This window comes from Rhineura floridana, chromosome 22 (assembly GCF_030035675.1).
Source record: "Rhineura floridana isolate rRhiFlo1 chromosome 22, rRhiFlo1.hap2, whole genome shotgun sequence".
NCBI classification, from domain to species: domain Eukaryota; kingdom Metazoa; phylum Chordata; class Lepidosauria; order Squamata; family Rhineuridae; genus Rhineura; species Rhineura floridana.
Genome location: NC_084501.1, coordinates 2,905,132 through 2,922,395, shown reverse-complemented (window position 1 = coordinate 2,922,395; position 17,264 = coordinate 2,905,132). Strand labels below are relative to the sequence as shown.

The following is a 17,264-nucleotide window of genomic DNA, read 5'->3' as shown; positions in this document are numbered from 1 at the left end:
GAACACGAAAAAAGCTCCAAAAAGAATTGTGGAATAATGGCACTGACTTTTCTGCAGAATAGTTTCCAATGGACATGAGGAGTGTCTCAGTTTACACAAGATAAAACAGTGGAAGGTGAAATATATTCAAGCAAAATTCTGGGTGTGCTCTATGTTTTTAATTGACCATGTCCACCTTTCCTGAAGTGGAGTAGTTTAAGCATAGCGGGCTGAAAACATGCATCTTGAGCAGGCCAAGTTTGTTTTTTCCAACAGCTAGAGTCATTGCTTAAGTAGCAACATACTGTAATCAGTCTGATTTTACATCAAACTGCAGTTTCAAATTCAACTGTTAATGCACCCAAAACAGAAACAGAGCATAACCTCCAGTTTGAAACACAAAAGACTGTCTTCACCATCATATGACACTGACCAATAAAAAAAGCTTTGAAATTAATAAAACTAAATTTGACAGATTTCTACGATGAATGAGAGAAATATAATTTTCTAGGTTAGATTCTCTGTAGAAACAGTAGTAACACAGAAAAGAAGCAAAGTAAGAACACCAACAAACATACAAAAATGTAATTCTTCATCTTTGGAGATGGCAGGTGTTGCCACCACTCACCATCTGCTCAGAGGCACATGTTACCAAACTCTTCCAAGCTACACAGCAAGTGGATTGGAATGTGACAGATCAACCCAAATTGTGTTGGCATTTTGACAAATTTGTAGGGCAGTACAATATCTCAAATAGGAGGTCAGGTCTCCTGCTCCCCTGGTGCATACACTATAGCTGCCCAATTTTCCTGCTTTTTAAAGTTTTATAGAAACATCTGTTGGCTATAGGTCCATTCTTAAACCACAAGGGTCTTTGCCTATTAATGAATATATATATGTATATTTTTCACGTTCTTAACCCTACTTTGTAAGTTTAGGATTAATAAAAAAGTGTTGCATGTGACATAACTTTTTCCTAAAATCCTCCCCCACACACACACTTTTCCCAGTTTTCCCCGTGGCTTCAAAATGCCTGGGAATGCAATGTCTCTAGTTACCCTTGCCTCCCTGCTGGCCTCTCCAATGTTGCTGCCTGCTTCCTGTAACACTAAATTATAGCCTAAGCCATCCCAAACCATCAAGGAGGCAGCAATGGTGACATGAGTGCATCATAATGCACATTCAAGAGGCATTAGGTCATGTTTGGAAACCTGACTTGGGGCAGGCTAGCCATTAATGTCTCCAAGTTCTAGATCAGAGATTCCCAAACTGCAATCCGTGGACCACCAGTGGTCCACAAGCTTCATGCAGGTGGTCTGCAGCGTGTCTGTGGATTTGCGGTTGATGGTGGGACACAGCACATCCATCGGACTGAATATTCATGTTGATTTTTAAGTGTGCATTTATCGCTTCTATTTCTTATTTTACTGCATTACAATTTGAATTTTATGGAATTGCAATTGCTGCTTTAAAAGAAATGGGGGTGCCACAGCATCTGATTGTCCTGATGTGCTACCTATACTCTGCACAAGAGGCTACTGTAAGGACAGAATATGGAGAAACTGACGGGAAAGGGTGTGAGACAGGGATGTATTTTATCACCCTATTTGTTTAATCTATATGCAGAACATATCATACAGAAAGTGGGATTGGACCAAGATGAAGGAGGTGTGAAAACTGAAAGGAGAAATATCAGTAATTTAAGATCATTAACCTAAATGGAGACAATAGTCAAGAAATCAGAAACAGGCTAGGACTGGGGAGGGCAGCTGTGAGAGAACTAGAAAAGGTCCTCACATGCAAAGATGTATCACTGAACACTAAAGTCAGGATCATTCAGACCATGGTATTCCCGATCTCTATGTATGGAGGTGAAAGTTGGACAGGGGAAAAAGTGGGCAAGACAAAAATCAACTCATTTGAAATGTGGTGTTGGAGCCGAGGAGGGCTTTGCGGATACCATGGACTACGAAAAAGACAAATAATTGGGTGTTAGAACAAATTAAACCAGAACTATCACTAGAAGCTAAAATGATGAAATTGAGGTTATCATACTTTGGACACTGTGATGTTCCTGCTTATATTGTAGATATGGTAAGTGCTGTTTATATAGAAGACATATGGTAAGTGGAGTGAAAGAGGAGGGGGAGTACATGAGCAGTAGAATGCTGGATGATTGGCTGAGCGTTTGAATGGCTGGGGGTATAAATGGAAGAATGACAGTTGAATCAGGGAGGTGGTGAATTGGGAGGTGGATGTTGGAGAGAGGTGGATGGTGTTTGGTGTTGTTGTTGAGAGTGAGTCGGAGTTCTGAGTAAGAAGTCTAGTACATAACAGAATATAGTTGAAACCGTATGCTTGTGAAACATTCCTTAAGTAATCTTGTTATTTCTAATACTAAATAAATACTTCTTGGTTAAACAAAAGCCTGATTCCTTCAGCTGGGAAACACAAACCAGGGGGAATAGCAAAGTAACCAAGGCTGAACAGTTTGTATCGAATGGTGGCAGCGGCGGATCGGAGGAAAGTGTATCCAGTCCCACAGAGAAACCCAGGGCTGTATGCTTCAGAGACAAGAGGCTGCAGGGGGGGTTGGGAATTACCTATACCCATAGACACAAGGTATTGAGATAGCCAGGCAAAGACTAGGCACAGTCTATTGGCTAAAAGGGTTACAGAGTGTCGGGTGGTGCTGCCTAGCAGTGGGATCTTTTGAGATCGGTGCTAGTGCTGTAAAGGGTAAGAATAAACCTGACGATCCTGTCTACTGGTAGCCACAAGTGAGAGGCAGGATTCACTAGAAAAGACAATAAAGCTGGGAAAAACAGAAGGGAGTAGAAAAAGAGGAAGGCCAAACAAGAGATGGATTGATTCCATAAAGGAAGCCGCAGACCTGACCAGGGTGGTTCACGACAGATGCTGTTGGAGGTGGCTGATTCATAGGGTCACCATAAGTCATAATCGACTTGAACAACAAGAAAGCCAAACACTCGGCCATCTTCAAGTGGTAGGTGGGGGGGAGCATTTTGGGAACCTCTGGTCTAGATCACACCAAGGTGGCCACCAGAGTTCAACTGCAGAGCACCTGCTTTGTGTGCAAAGGCCCCAGGGACAACCCTTCCAAATCCAACTAAAAGGATCAGTCAGCAGATGACAGGGCAGACCTTTGGTCTGGCTGAGACCCTGCAGAGCCGCTGCCGCTGCCGGAGAACAAGTGGCCTAGCCTGGCAGACAGCAGATTCCAATGGAGAAATGAGTGCTCAGTAGTAAAACATTTGCTTTGCAGACAGACGTTCAACCCCTGATGTCTCCAGTTGGGGAAGAGACTCCTGTCTAAGACCCACTGCCAGTCAGCACTGACAACGCTAAGCTAGATGGACTTATTGTCTGACTTGGTTATAGAACAGCTTCCTTTGGTAATCTATGGAGAAGCCCGATATCTCCAGCTAGAGCACTGTTCTTCAGCCCAGATGTTTTTGGACTGGCATAGTGGTTAAGGTGTTGGACTATGACCTGGCGAATCCCCACACAGCCATGAAGCTCACTGAGTGACCTTGGGCCAGCCACTGCCTCTCAGGCTCAGAGGAAGGCAATGGTAAACCCCCTCTGAATATTGCTTAACATGAAAACTCTATTCATAGGGCCGCCATAAGTCGGGATCAACTTGAAGGCAGTCCATTTCTATTTCCACCCATCAACCCCAGCCAGCTTGGCCAATGGCCAAGGATGATGTAGTCTAACAGCACCTGGGGACCCAAGGCTGAAGAACAGGGAGCTGATAATGGATAAGAGCTTTCCCTGTCAGAGACCCTGGAGAGTTGCTGCCAACCCAAGTGGACCAGGGATGGGCAATATATGGCCCTGCAGATATTGTTAAGACTACAACTCCCATCATTCCTGACCAATGGCCATGCTGGCTAGGACTGATGGGAGCTGTAGTCCAACAACATCTGGAAGGCCACAGCTTCCCCACTTTGGAGTAGACAGTCCCAGACTGGATGAATCCAGTCTGACGTGGCATAAGGTAGCTTTATATGTTCAAATCCCTTTCTAAGCTGCAGGTGAAGGACTGCCAGGTCCCTCAAGGCCCAAAGCAGGCTGGGCCAAGGATCTAAGGGGTGATGCCTCACAGAAGACCCTAGTGAGATGGGGTGGAGCTCAGGCCAGTAAAGAGAAGAGCCATGCTATGTCTATGAGCAGTAGCCAAAGTGTAGTCCTATGGCTTACCGCTCATGGTTTATCTGGAAGAGACAAAGTATGAGCCCAGGTTCTGATGACACACTCAGCCAACCACGGCTTAGATGACAGCAACAGGAGGATCAAAGAGCCTGCACATTTGCACTGTTATGGTTTGGCTTAGCATTCCATGCAAACTGACCCATACAAAACTAGCATGTCAGAGAGAAGGTTAAAGTAGAATCCTAGCTTTCTCTCCAGGACCTCATGGACTTGCAGTAGAATTTTATACAATTCACAGTAAAGAATTAGCTCCTTTATTGATGGAAATATTTATATTACACAAAACAGAGAAATATGTGGATCACTGACTGACGTAAAGGTAAGTTTGACATTAAAGCCAAATAAAGATGCAAACAGGGTAAGTCAGAAAAGTCCTGTGAGACTTTGCTTTCTTCCAAATAGAAGCAAACACTTTTCTCTTTTTGTTCAAGATGGTAAAATGTGAGCTGGACAATGCTACCAGCTCAACCACTGGTTGAACAACTGTACCCAATGAGGGTTCATTAATGAGTCTATATCAACCTGGAGGAAAGTTTCCAGAGGTTGCCACAGGACTCGGGTATTCAGCATTTTTATAAACAGCTGGGACAAATGTAGGCAGGGGGGCAAATCTGCAGGTGACATGAAGCAGGGAGGAAAGGCTAACACCACAGAAGCAAGACTCAAAATTATCCTGACAGGCTGGAACACTGGGCAACACTGATAAATGTAAAGTCCTGCCATCAGGTGCAAAAAATCAAAAGCACAAATGCAGGATTGGAGAGACATGGATTGGCAGCAACAGCACTTGCAGGTGCCTTAACTGACCACAAGATGAATATGAGCCAGCACTGTGATGCAGCTGCTAAACAGCCCATGCAGTCTTAGGCTGCATTAAAAGGAAATGGACTGCCTTCAAGTCGATCCCGACTTATGGCGACCCTATGAATAGGGATTTCATGGTAAGCAGTATTCGGAGGGGTTTACCATTGCCTCCCTCTGAGGCTAGTCCTCCCCAGCTGGCTAGGGCCTGCTCAGCTTGCCCCAGCTGCACAAGCCAGCCCCTTCCTTGTCCGCAACAGCCAGCTGGGGGGCAACTGGGCTCCTTGAGACTATGCAGCTTGCCCACGGCTGCGCAGGTGGCAGGGCACGTAACCTCTGAGCCACTCCCTGTGGGGGTGATCTTTAGCTGGCCCTTGACGCCCAGGAGACACTAGTGGGGATTTGAACTCACAGACTCTGGACTCCCAAGCCAGGCTCTCCTCCCCACTGTGCTATACCAGCTGTCTTGGGCTGCATTAGGAGCAACATAATGCCCAGATCAGAGTAAGAAATATTTTCTCTTCAGTCTTTCAAAGCAAACGCATGAAGAGGGCGGCTGAGTCACATGTGCAAGCCCCACCTCCAGCACCCCCACCTCTGCAAGAGATCTTTGCATACCTAGCATGAATATCTGAAGGGGGCTTCAAACATATTCAACTAAACACTCTGCATGACCCTGAACCTGGAAGCCTCTGCTTGACCAAGAACCCCTGCATTTTCAGGGCTCCCCATCATCTGAAAAAGCTTAGAAGCCCCTTCCACTAAGTTCTTATGGGTGTTTTGTTCCTTACTTCTGAAGGATGGGCCGTAGTTCAACGGTACAGCATGCTGGGTGATTCCCAGCAACTGGCATTCCAAGCGAGGATAGTTCTGTTGCATTCAGGTCCTGCTTTCAGGCTTCCCACAGGCATCTGGCTGGCCACTGTGAGGACAGGGATGCTGAACTAGATAGGTCACTGACCTGATCCAGCAGGTTCTTCTGATGTTACAATAAGCTTTGCATCCAAAGAGTCCAGGTCCAATCCCCAGCATCTCTGCATACAGATAGGAAACACTCCTTTCCTGACACCCTGGGAGACCTTTTGCCAGACAGGGTCGACCAGGGACCTGCAGCCCTCCAGAAGCTATTTGGTTCCCAACTCCCATCAGCCTCAACCAACAAGACCAATGGTCGGGAACAATGAGCTTTGTCAGCCAGCAACACCTGAGGCTCACAGGTACTCAGCCTTGGGCAGGCTGCGCTGGGCTAGGTAGGGCCATAGTCCTAGCTTCCTACGTTCCAAGTCAAAATATGCATGCAACAAGGCTGAGTTAAGAGTCCGGCAGATCCAAAATGGCTCTGTGCAAACAAGGACACTTTCCTGGGACAAAGAATCTTGAATCCTGAGAATATTCTTCCCCATTTTTTTTTTAAAAGCAAATGACAAGTTCCTAGCCTTATGGCTCTGAAGATTATATTGAAAACATGAGAGCAAACCTAGGTGAACTCAGAAGCTGGAGAAAAGCAGCGAAGGAGCAGAAGGTAGATGCAGAAGGCCACGTCGGTGCTCACCCCAGCTCTAAATTCTCTCCTTTGCTCCCCTTGCCCCTGACAAAGCATGTCAAATTCTGGCAATCCTGAACACATACACACACACAGAGGGGGGGGAATGCTTAGCCTCTGTTATTTATCCTAATCGCCAAACCTCAGAGTTCGGGAGAATCCTTTGTAATCTTTGGCTGCCAAATACAGAAAATCCTCAAAGCTGGCCCCAAGCATACAACTGCTGAAGGAAGGTCTTCAAAAACAAATCCATCCTCTCTTTCCAAAGGAACCCCATCCTGGTCATTGCAGCCCACTAGACAGACCTCCTTAAAAGTGGGAAACCAAATCCTTCCTGGCCTCAACCAATGAAATACGGACACACAAAAACAAAGTGGACCGCAGGAAAGGGACTGATGGGAGCGGAAAAGAGAGAGTCAAGGGGGGATTCCGTTTGCTGGGAGGGCGCCTTCAGACTTCAAAGAGGGGAGAGAAAAAAGATTAAGAAAGCCATCAAGGCGGCCAGCTGGGCAAAAAACTCCGGCTCCACGGGTGGGCCAAAGCAGCCTTTGAAAATGCAGTACACATACACACACAAGACACACACCACCCCATGTGCTTTAAAATTACTTTCCTCTAAGCAAACTGTCTTGGTTGAGGCCTTGTTTGCAGAAGGGGGTTGGCAGGAAAATGGCCTGGAAAATTCCATCCTTTAAAAGGAGGGGTGAGGGTGGCGATGCAAGGCCCGCTGGTTGAGTCCATCCTGTGCCAGATGGGGCTCTTCCAGTCTGAAAACCTGGTGAATTTGCTACACAAAGTAACACAACACTACAGAAATTTAAGGGTGGGGGGACCCGGTGGAGAGGGGAGTTTGTGCAGTTGTGCTGTCTCCTCCTACTTACATGTATTTGCCAAAAAAACAACAACCCCACACTTCTTATTTTTTCCTGTTACAGGATTTCCCAGTCCCACAGAGTTTAATGGGACTTACTTCCTAGTAGGCATGTATGCCTAGGACTGCAGCCTAAAGCTTATAAGCATATTTTCAGTTATTACCTCAAAGGTAACCAAGAGATAACTAAGCCTTGGATAGGGAAAAATTACATGCAGATAAAATCCCAAAGCCTCTGGGAGTTGAGTGAAGATGAACCCCATCTCCCAAATCCGTACTTCAGCAATTCCCAAATGGTGTACATTAAAATAAAACAACGGCAGGCCCGCACAAGGTCAAAGAAGCCCAGAGGGGCCTGCCTGCCTGCCAGCCAGGTCTCCTCTGGTAATGCCTGCTTTGGTAGGGGAGAGGAAGAGTCCTTCACACAGCACACAGGTGTAGTGGCAGTCACCAACTTCACATGGCTTTAAGGGGAGGGGAGACAGTTGAGAATAAGGCTCTCAGTGGTTACTATGGGCTGTACGAATGCTCAAGTCATGCTTGTGCGCTTCCCAGGGTGTCTGTCTGGCCACTATGGCAACAGAACACTGGACTAGAGGGCTTTTGGTCTGTTCCAGCAGGGGTCTCTTCTGTTCTTAAAGGGGTCTCTTACTCCAGAGATCACCAATGTGCAGCAATAGCCTCTGAGCCCCCACCCTGCGGCTAGGCAATTCTTTGCTGCCTCTATTGTGTCGGCAGAGTGTTGTCCCAGGAGGTTGTTCCAAGTGGTCCGAAGCCTGGTCGGTCCAGTTGCTCAGGAACCCATGGAGCATTCCAAAGCCTCCTGTGACACATTTGCTAAACACTTTGCTGATAAAATCGAGCGCCTGAAGAGCATGATTCCACACGCCGTGGATACAGAAGGTGGGCCAGAGTCAGCCAGTTGCACTCCGGTCTGTTGGGATCGGTTTCAGCCTCTTCTCACTGAGGAAGTGGACAAGGTGCTCTGTACTGTGAAGCCAACCACCTGTCTGCTGGATCCTTGCCCTTCATGGCTCATTATGAGCTGCAAAGAAAGACTGGGCGAAGGGATCAAGGCAGTGGTAAATGCATCCTTGAAAGAGGGTGCAATGCCATCAGCCCTCAAGGAGGCAGTGATTAAGCCCATCTTGAAAAAGTCCTCCTTGGATCCCCAAGAGTTGAACAACTTTCACCCAGTCTCCAACTTACCATTCTTGGGCAAGGTGATAGAGCGAGTGGTGGCCAAGCAACTACAAACACACTTGGATGAAGCAGATTATTTAGATCCTTTCCAATCGGGCTTCAGGACTGGACATGGAACTGAAACAGCCTTGGTCGCTCTGGTAGATGATATGAGGAGGGCGTTCGATAGGGGTGAATACACCTTCCTCGTCCTCCTGGATCTCTCAGCGGCTTTTGATACCGTTGACCACGGTATCTTGTTAAATCGCCTTGAGGGATTGGGTATGGGGGGCACTGTTTTACAGTGGTTCCATTCCTATCTCTCAGGCAGGTACCAATGTGTGGCATTGGGGGATGAGGTTTCAGACCCTTGGCCTCTGAACTGTGGAGTACCACAGGGTTCTATCCTCTTCCCCATGCTATTTAACATCTATGTGAAGCCGCTGGGAGCCATCATCAGGAGTTTTGGGCTGCAGTGTCACCAATATGCGGATGACACTCAGCTCTACCTCTCATTTAAATCTTCACCAGAGTTGGCTGTGCAGACCATGTCCAAGTGCCTGGAGTAGATGGATGGGCGAAAATAGGCTGAAGCTGAACCCCAACAAGACCAAGGTGTTGCTCGTGGGTGACAAGAGAGGGTTGGGAGACATCGACTTGATACTTAATGGGGTAAGATTACCCCTAAAGGACCAGGTCCGTAGCCTAGGGGTCATTCTTGACTCCCAGCTGTCCATGGAGGCTCAGGTTTCGGCAGTGAGCCGGGCAGCAAGGTATCAACTTCATCTGATACAAAGGCTGCGACCCTACCTTCCTGTACATCTGCTCCCACGAGTGATACATGCCCTGGTCTCCTCTCGCTTAGACTATTGTAATGCGCTCTATGTGGGGTTACCCTTGAAAACGGTCCGGAAACTGCAGCTGGTACAGAATGCGGCGGCATGCTTGATTAAGCAGAGCCGCCACCGGGATCACATCACCCCGGTGTTGATAGATCTACACTGGCTACCAGTGGTTTACCGGGCCCAATTCAAGGTGTTGGTGTTGACCTTTAAAACCCTATACGGTTTCGGCCCAGTGTATCTGAAGGACCGCCTCCAGTATCATCAATTATGCCGCCCTACAAGATCAGCCACACAGGACCTCCTCTCGGTCCCACCAGTCAAAACAGCTAGGCTGGTGCAGACCAGAGAGAGAGCGTTCTCGGTTGTGGCCCCCACCCTCTGGAATTCACTCCCTTACGATCTCTGACATGCCTCCTCCCTGATGAGTTTCCGTCGAGCTTTGAAGACCTGGCTATTCAGGCAGGCCTTTAAGAACGTTGGGGGGATTAGTTTTTCTTGATGTTTTAATTATTGTTTTTGGTGTTAGATTGAATTGCTGAATGTGTTGATTGTATATTGTATATTTTATTCTATGTAAGTCGCCTAGAGTGTCTGTTAAGTCGGACAGATAGGCGACTAACAAATAGAATTTTATTATTATTATTATTATTATGAGTTGGTGAGGATAGTTGCCTTTTTCTCTCTTGAAAAGTACGTAAGGCCGAAGGCGGGATTTGGAAAAGCGACACTCCTGCCCACTTCCTCTTTCAGCTCTCGGTACTTTTCAAGGCTCAATTTAATCAGAGCTTGGAAAAGTTACTTTTCTGAACTACAACTCCCATCAGCCCCAGCCAGCGCCATGCTGGCTGGGGCTGATGGGAGTTGTAGTTCAAAAAAGTAACTTTTCCAAGCTCTGGTAGACTTTCACCCACATCCCTTTGAAAAGTTAAGTGTCTGTGTCTGTGCGCTCTCTCTCTCTCTCTCTCTTTCATCCTGGGGGTGGGCGGACAGACATGACCAAAGGGGATAACGCCCACGACATTCGCTGAAATGTACAGATGTGCCCACTGTTCTCTCTCTTCCACATTTCAAAACTGGATCTTTTCAGGGAGTAGTGCCGACAGGGTTTTACGGGCCCAGCACACTGTAGATAGATTGGGCCCTCAACCCATTCACAGAAGACAACACAGATTTGCATAATATTTGCATGTGCTTTGCGTCAAAAGCAACTTTGTGTCCTCTTTTGAAGACGGACTGGAGGGCCCAAAAATGAATCAGTGACCACACATGTAATAAAACGTTTGACTGACTGAACAGGCAAAGCTTTTCCCATAACTGTATTTCCATACTAGAAAAGGCTTAACCTGTTTAATTTCTGCCTGTCACACAACTGTTAAAGGTACAAGAACCCTGCTTTCCCAACACTAAACAAAAGCCTAGGCTGCAATCCTACATCCACTTACCTGGGAGTAAGCCCCATTAAACACAAAGAGACTTACTTCTATGTAGATATGTATACCATTGTACTGTAACTGTATGTATACTTTTATAAATTTATATAAATCAACGCATCTACACATTGAATTCGTGGTGCATGTCTAGTCCTTAGCTCCCACACATCAGGAGACGTGCCTAAGTCTCTCTGCAAAGTTTTCACATTCTGCATTTGCCATGGGGGGAGGGGAATTATTTCACATCCACCGAGATTTACCGTTTCAGAGTATTTGCAGAAAATAACTCCTAGGCAGTATTTGAGCTCAGACAAAGCCACCACAGGAAATATGTATCCTAGCTGCTATGAAAAAAAAAGTAAACTACAGAGATCCCAAGGCTAGAAAATGTAACAGAAGTAGTAAAAGTGCACCAAGAGGGATGGGAAAACAGCAGCTCTTTTATGACCTCAGGAATTCCTCTCACCTGGTGTCCAACCAACTCACTCATTTATCACAGCTCTGACTTCACCCGCTGGCTAAAAACATGGAAAGGCCAGGCTGGCTCATTTCACAGAAATCACTTGGAATATCTGCACATTTTGTTTCATAACTTTCTTTCAAGGACAGCTAGTCCCTGACCCTGAAGATATTCTGGGCATGAAATACCCTGCAGCGTGACTGAAGCTATTTGGTATACAGGTATCTTTTCTTATTGCAACTCAGTCCCTGCTGATGGCACTAGGGTCAGCACTTGAACAACTATTATTTGACCCTGGTCAAGTCTTCCATAGTGCTGATGATTAAAAACTGGCCTGCTGCTGCGAACTTAGCCTTTAAAACCTAACTTTTGTTCTTTTGATAGTTGCTGTTACTGTGTTTCATCTCTTGCTTGATTTCTCCCTTTTAAGCAAATTGCAACCAGGGACTGACCTTGTTACTCCAGGATAAACGTCAAAGAGAAGGAACTGTTCAATGAACCTGTTCACGTTTGTAGAAATCTCACTTAACATTATAACTTCTAACCATTCTTTATGTTTTTCAAAATGTTGATTTCATGGTTTTGCAGTTAACAGCACACTAATTTGCACCTGTGCTGGTATTGTTTTTAAAGACCATTTTAAAGATTTTCTTTAAGACGTTTTCTTTTTACAGATGTTTTTAAAAGATGTTTTGGTTTTTAAGATGTTTTATAGTTTTTTTAATCGCCTGCTTGCTGCCTTGGGCTCCTTTTGGGAGGAAGGCCATGATATAAATTTAATAAATAAATAACTACTAAATTTGTTTTTAGTACCAACCCTGCTGGTAGCTGAAGTATCTTTTTTCTTTTCTTGTTCTAATAAAGCTAATGTTTTCAAAAGATTTGCCTGTTATTTAACTGCATCTTCCTTAACCAATCAACCAGAGTATGGTCTGGATTGCCTGTCTGAGAGAGTGAGAGAATGTGTGTACGTGCTAATGATTCTTGAGACCTTTCCAAGATTCCTTACAGTCTCTCAGCAGCATTCATACATTAGACTTACCACCCAAGATGCCCAGTCTAGCTCTATGTGTTCCTACATAGCCATTCATGGCAGTCACAGGAAATATTTTATTTAAAACGTCTCTCACCCAAACTTCATCGCACAACCAATTTGGAGTGTGTTACAACTAAAACGTCAATGTTCTCATCAACATTCTTGTCTGCAACATGCCAATGTGGGTAGACCGGCCTAGATCACACAAACAGCAAGTAGAAGGGTAAATTCCTCCTTGATTATACTAATCTGGCTTGTAGGAATGGGAATTGCATACAAGTTACTTTTTAAAAAAGATTATGTGCAGTTAGAAAGCTAACAGCAAAGAGAGGAGCTGTAGGCTAGCCTTCTCCCTGATGCAGTAGCTTTCTAGGTGCAGGAATTTTATTTTGTATAGAGGAGCATTCCATCATGTGAATCCCCCACCCCACACACAGCCCAAAGTGGTCCATTCGAGAAGCTGTTTCAACCACATCATCTGTTGTTAGTGCAAATTAGGACTTAGCAAGTGCTGCCTGTGCAAAAAAGCATTTAGGTCTATACTTGTGCAGAGCCTGACTCCCAGTCAATCCAGAGACTGCACACAAGAAAGGCCCATAACATGTATTTGCAATTCTTAAATACTTTCAGAGACCACCAGACAAAGCTCCCTTGTCATTAAACAATGTGCAGCCACACCTGGCTGAAGGCCCCACATGAGCAGCAAGGAGGTTTTCCCTCCGCCAAGACAGCTACAGTGAAGCCTTGGTCACTCCTTGACACCATGGCCCCTTGGCCAAAGATCACAGATAAGCAAACGCCTCCCTGTTGTTAGGCTATTGTTATTATGAACACCACATTTTGATTATTAACATGCTTGCCAAAATAAGATTAAACATGAAGACCTCACAACTCTCCACTGCAGCTTCAAGACCTAGATTTCCCAGCAACCTTGAGACCAACGTTGAAAAGTCCTAAAGGTTCTGTAAATAACTCAAGAACTCTTCCCAGCCAAAGCCAGCTAGGAACCTGTAGGGGGAAGAATATTAAGCTGCCCCCAAGGCCCCCAAATTGGTTTCAGAATTCATTAGTTACCAGGGCCAATTGCATATTCTGAGGTCTGGTGGTTACACTCTGATTCCTAAAGATAGGAAAGAGAGAAAGAAAATATATATATACAGGAGATCAACCCCTCCCAAATCCTCCAGCCATGGAATCATATCACATAAACTACAACACCCCCATGCTCCCATTCAATACACACAGGCAGCGTTTCTAACACCAGAACTGATCTACAGCACTCCAAAGAAGACTCTGCACCCAAAATGCCTGGCAATATTTTCCCACCATTATCAGCAGCCACCACAGCTACCATCCCCCCCACCCCCCACTATGTCTCTCCTCTTACCCCCACCCCGGAGAGATGTATGCCCACAACTCGAGTCAAGCGTCCCTAAATGGAAAGGTGCGCTCCTTCAACCTGCCTTGGAGTTCCGCTCTTTGCCCTCCTGATGTATGGAGTTAGGCAGCTGGTAGTCCCCAGGTTATGAGGGAAAGCACTCTGTGTATGCCCAGAAACACTCCGTTCAGAAAGCTTTACTGCACAGCAGTATATAAACCCAACACACAAATGATTACAGAACCCCACCCCATGAACAAGAATTCAAATCAAGCCCCTGCCCCACTCAGGCTCTCCTACCCTTGAGCCTCCATGAGTCCCTAATAAATTAGCTCTCTCAATTGTTCCCCCTATTTTCCCTAGTCAAGCCCCTCTTCCCGCCCCATATCGCACCCCAAGACTCCCTCTCTCTACTCTCCTTACTGGATTTCCCTCAGCTCCATTCCCACAAGCTCCCTCATTCCAGCCTCAGAAGTATGGGGCCTCCATTCACCTACCCCTCCCAGGAGCCATGCTGGCCCCAATGCTGAACTCATGTGTTAAGCCCTCGGCCGCACCCACTTGCCCTCCCATGTATATCTGGCACCCTACATTCGGGGCTACTGACCTGTGGCCCTTCAGATGCTGATGCTGCTGGACCCTCAACTCCTCCATCCTCTAGCTAAACCTCTCCCCGCCCCCAATTCCCCATTAAACTTCCCCTGCTTAGCCCACCTTCTTTCTGCCCCCCAACTCCCCTGCTCTGTCCGCCACCCAAACCCCTTTCCAAGGACACTCCAAACATCTGGATGCTTACCTCCCCCACATACACTCCTGCCCCCCTCCCAAAACCTCAGAGACCACCCCTCCCTCCCTCCCGACGTGGCATCCCCCCACCTCCATATCTGCTTTTCACTGCACAAAACTCCCCTCAGCCCCCCAGCTTCCCTAAGGCCCCTACCTTGCCCTCACATCACTCCCAGGTATGTCACCCCCTTCCCTCCCAGGATTCCTTCACCACCACCCAAGATTTCTTTTTACTACACAGATTTCCCCCAACCAGGGAGCAGGACTCGATGACCTTAAAGGCCCCTTCCAACTGTACTAGTCTATGATTCTTCTCCTCCCCACAACTCAGCCTGAAACTGCTTCCAATTTACCTCTGCTTTCTACCCCCCCCAAAAACCTTCCTCTACCTCCTCTTTCACCTGCATCCATACCCCCCCACCTTCACCTCCCCCCTCCCCACTGCACCCAAACACCCCCACCCCAAAAGCGAGTTCCAGCCCCCCCAGCATCATCTCCTGCTTCTCTGAAAAGCACATCTCTCTTTAACCCCCCCACGGCCCCCCACCCCTCCCCCAACCTCCCTCCCCCCTCCGCATCCCCACAGCTGCTCACGCCCCACCCCCATCCTTACCCCCACTACATTCTCACGATCCCCCCTCTCTCCTGGTTTACTCAAGGGCTCCTCTACCTCTGCCGACCCCCCCCCCGATTTTACCCCCCCAGGTATCTCCCCCCATTTTCTTACCAACTCCACCCCACCCCCTTTCCCCGCCCCCCACAGCAGAGGCTCCCTCCGAGCCTCCCGCCTTCGGGGTGTGTGTCTGGGGGGTCTCTCAGCCCCCCTCCGGTGCCCCCCCCGGTACCTTCAGCTCGGCCGCCTCCGCCATCTTGAGGCATCGTCGCCGCGGCGGCCAAGAGCGGAGGGCGACCCAGGGAGCGGGGACAAACTCCGCCACCGCAGGCGAGCCGCAAACAAAGCGGGGTGAGGAGCGGACAATGGAGAGGGAGGAGGCCCCGCCCCCTTTGGCTCCGCGGAGGAAGCGCCGTAGAGAACAGCGGGGAGGGACTAAGGGAGCGGCGCTAAATTCGCCGACCCGCAGTCAGGCGCATCGGGCTGAGCGCGCCCCAGCCCGCCGCAGCCTTCCACGGCAAGCCCTGTAATAGAAATGCGGCTCCGCTTGGAACGGAACGGAGCCCGCTGGACTGAGTAAAAACCACCTTTTTTTTTACACGCCTCGCACTTGCACTCATAATGCCACCACTGGGTGTGCAATGCCCACACGCACAGGCTTGCACGCACACATTTCAAGCACATTTCTCAAGCACGGCCCACCCCCAAGAATCCTGGGAACTGTAGTTTGTTAAGGGTGCTGGGAAGTTTAGCTCTGTGAGGGGTAAACGACAGTAAAAGCACCTTTTTGGAGAGCTGTAGTAGGAAGTGCAAGAGAACAGAGCACTTGACGTTCATAGACATTTCCTCTTCTCCCAGGCATTAGTTAGCATGTGTTTTTAAATGGCTTTTTAAAAATGTGTTTTTTAAATTTGTATATTTGTTTTTAATGTTTTTAATTGTTGTAAACTGCCCAGAGAGCTTCGGCTATGGGGCAGTATACAAATGCTATAAATAAATAAATTAATGGAATGAAAGACTATCTTTACAATTTTCTTCTTTGCTCTTTACTGCAGGGGTAGGACACCTGAACCAAAAGAGTCTCAAAATAGCCAAAAAAGTTAAGAGGTTTCTACATGCCTTTCTCCAGGCAAGCACACTTCAAGGACGCATCCAAGGAGGCAAAAGGAAGAATACAGAGCAGAGGGCAAGTGAAAAGTCTGGCCTGGGAAGTCCTGAGGGCCAGATAGAGAGCCTGGAGGGCCTGATTCACCCCGATATATGTGCTTGCCAATTCAGGATTACTCTTCCTGCATTTGATGAAGGGGACTGTGATCCATGAATGCTGATGCTATCATACCTTTCGTTAGCCTTCAAGTACCACCAGACTCACTTTTGTTGTTTTTACATTAAATGACTGAGAGTCGACCGGGATACTATTTCTGTCAGTGCCAGAACTATGGTACAGCTGTTGTAATTTCTTGGATTTCAACTTGTAATATACGTGACAATGTTGTTGTTGTTATTATATGCCTTCAAGTCGATTACAACTTATGGCGACCCTATGAACCTCCAAGAGCAGCCATAAACCACCCTGTTCAGATCTTGTAAGTTCAGGTTTGTGGCGTCCTTTATGGAATCAATCCATCTCTTGTTTGGCCTTCCTCTTTTTCTACTCCCTTCTGTTTTCCCCAGCATTATTGTCTTTTCTAGTGAATTGTGTCTTCTCATGATGTGTCCAAAGTATGATAACCTCAGGTTCATCATTTTAGCTTCTGGTGACAGTTCTGGTTTAATTTGTTCTAATACCCAGTTATTTGTCTTTTTCGCAGTCCATGGTATGTCCAAAGCTCCAACACCACATTTCTAATGTGACAATGTAAGAAGGAAGATGTAATAACAAAGATGGTTATTCCTTCTTATGAATATTTCCATTTTCAGATTCCGTAACTTCTCTCACATTGCAAATTAACCTGGACTAAGAGGTGCCACCTGAGCACTCTCACTAACATAGACTGGAAATGCACATCAGCCATTGAAAAATGTCTTGTCATTTCATTACTTCTTTCTCTTTACAATTGGGTCTATCCAATGGGCTGCTTATCTCCTCCCAAACATGGCA

At 46.9% G+C, this 17,264-nt stretch overlaps 1 protein-coding gene across 2 annotated transcripts in view; it reads right to left on the bottom strand.

Annotated features, from left to right (window-relative positions):
• Window positions 1–17,264, bottom strand: part of PIAS3 (protein inhibitor of activated STAT 3) — a 73,785-nt gene that overhangs the window by 54,012 nt on the left and 2,509 nt on the right. Inside the window, exon 1 of one of the 2 annotated variants that reach the window (XM_061606894.1) lies at window positions 15,396–15,656. The exons of the other annotated variant lie outside the window; for it this stretch is intronic. Coding sequence (XP_061462878.1) covers window positions 15,396–15,419 — 24 coding nt within the window. The 5' untranslated portion in view covers window positions 15,420–15,656. Of the gene's footprint in view, window positions 1–15,395; window positions 15,657–17,264 lie in introns of those variants that run through there. 2 annotated transcript variants of the gene reach the window in all.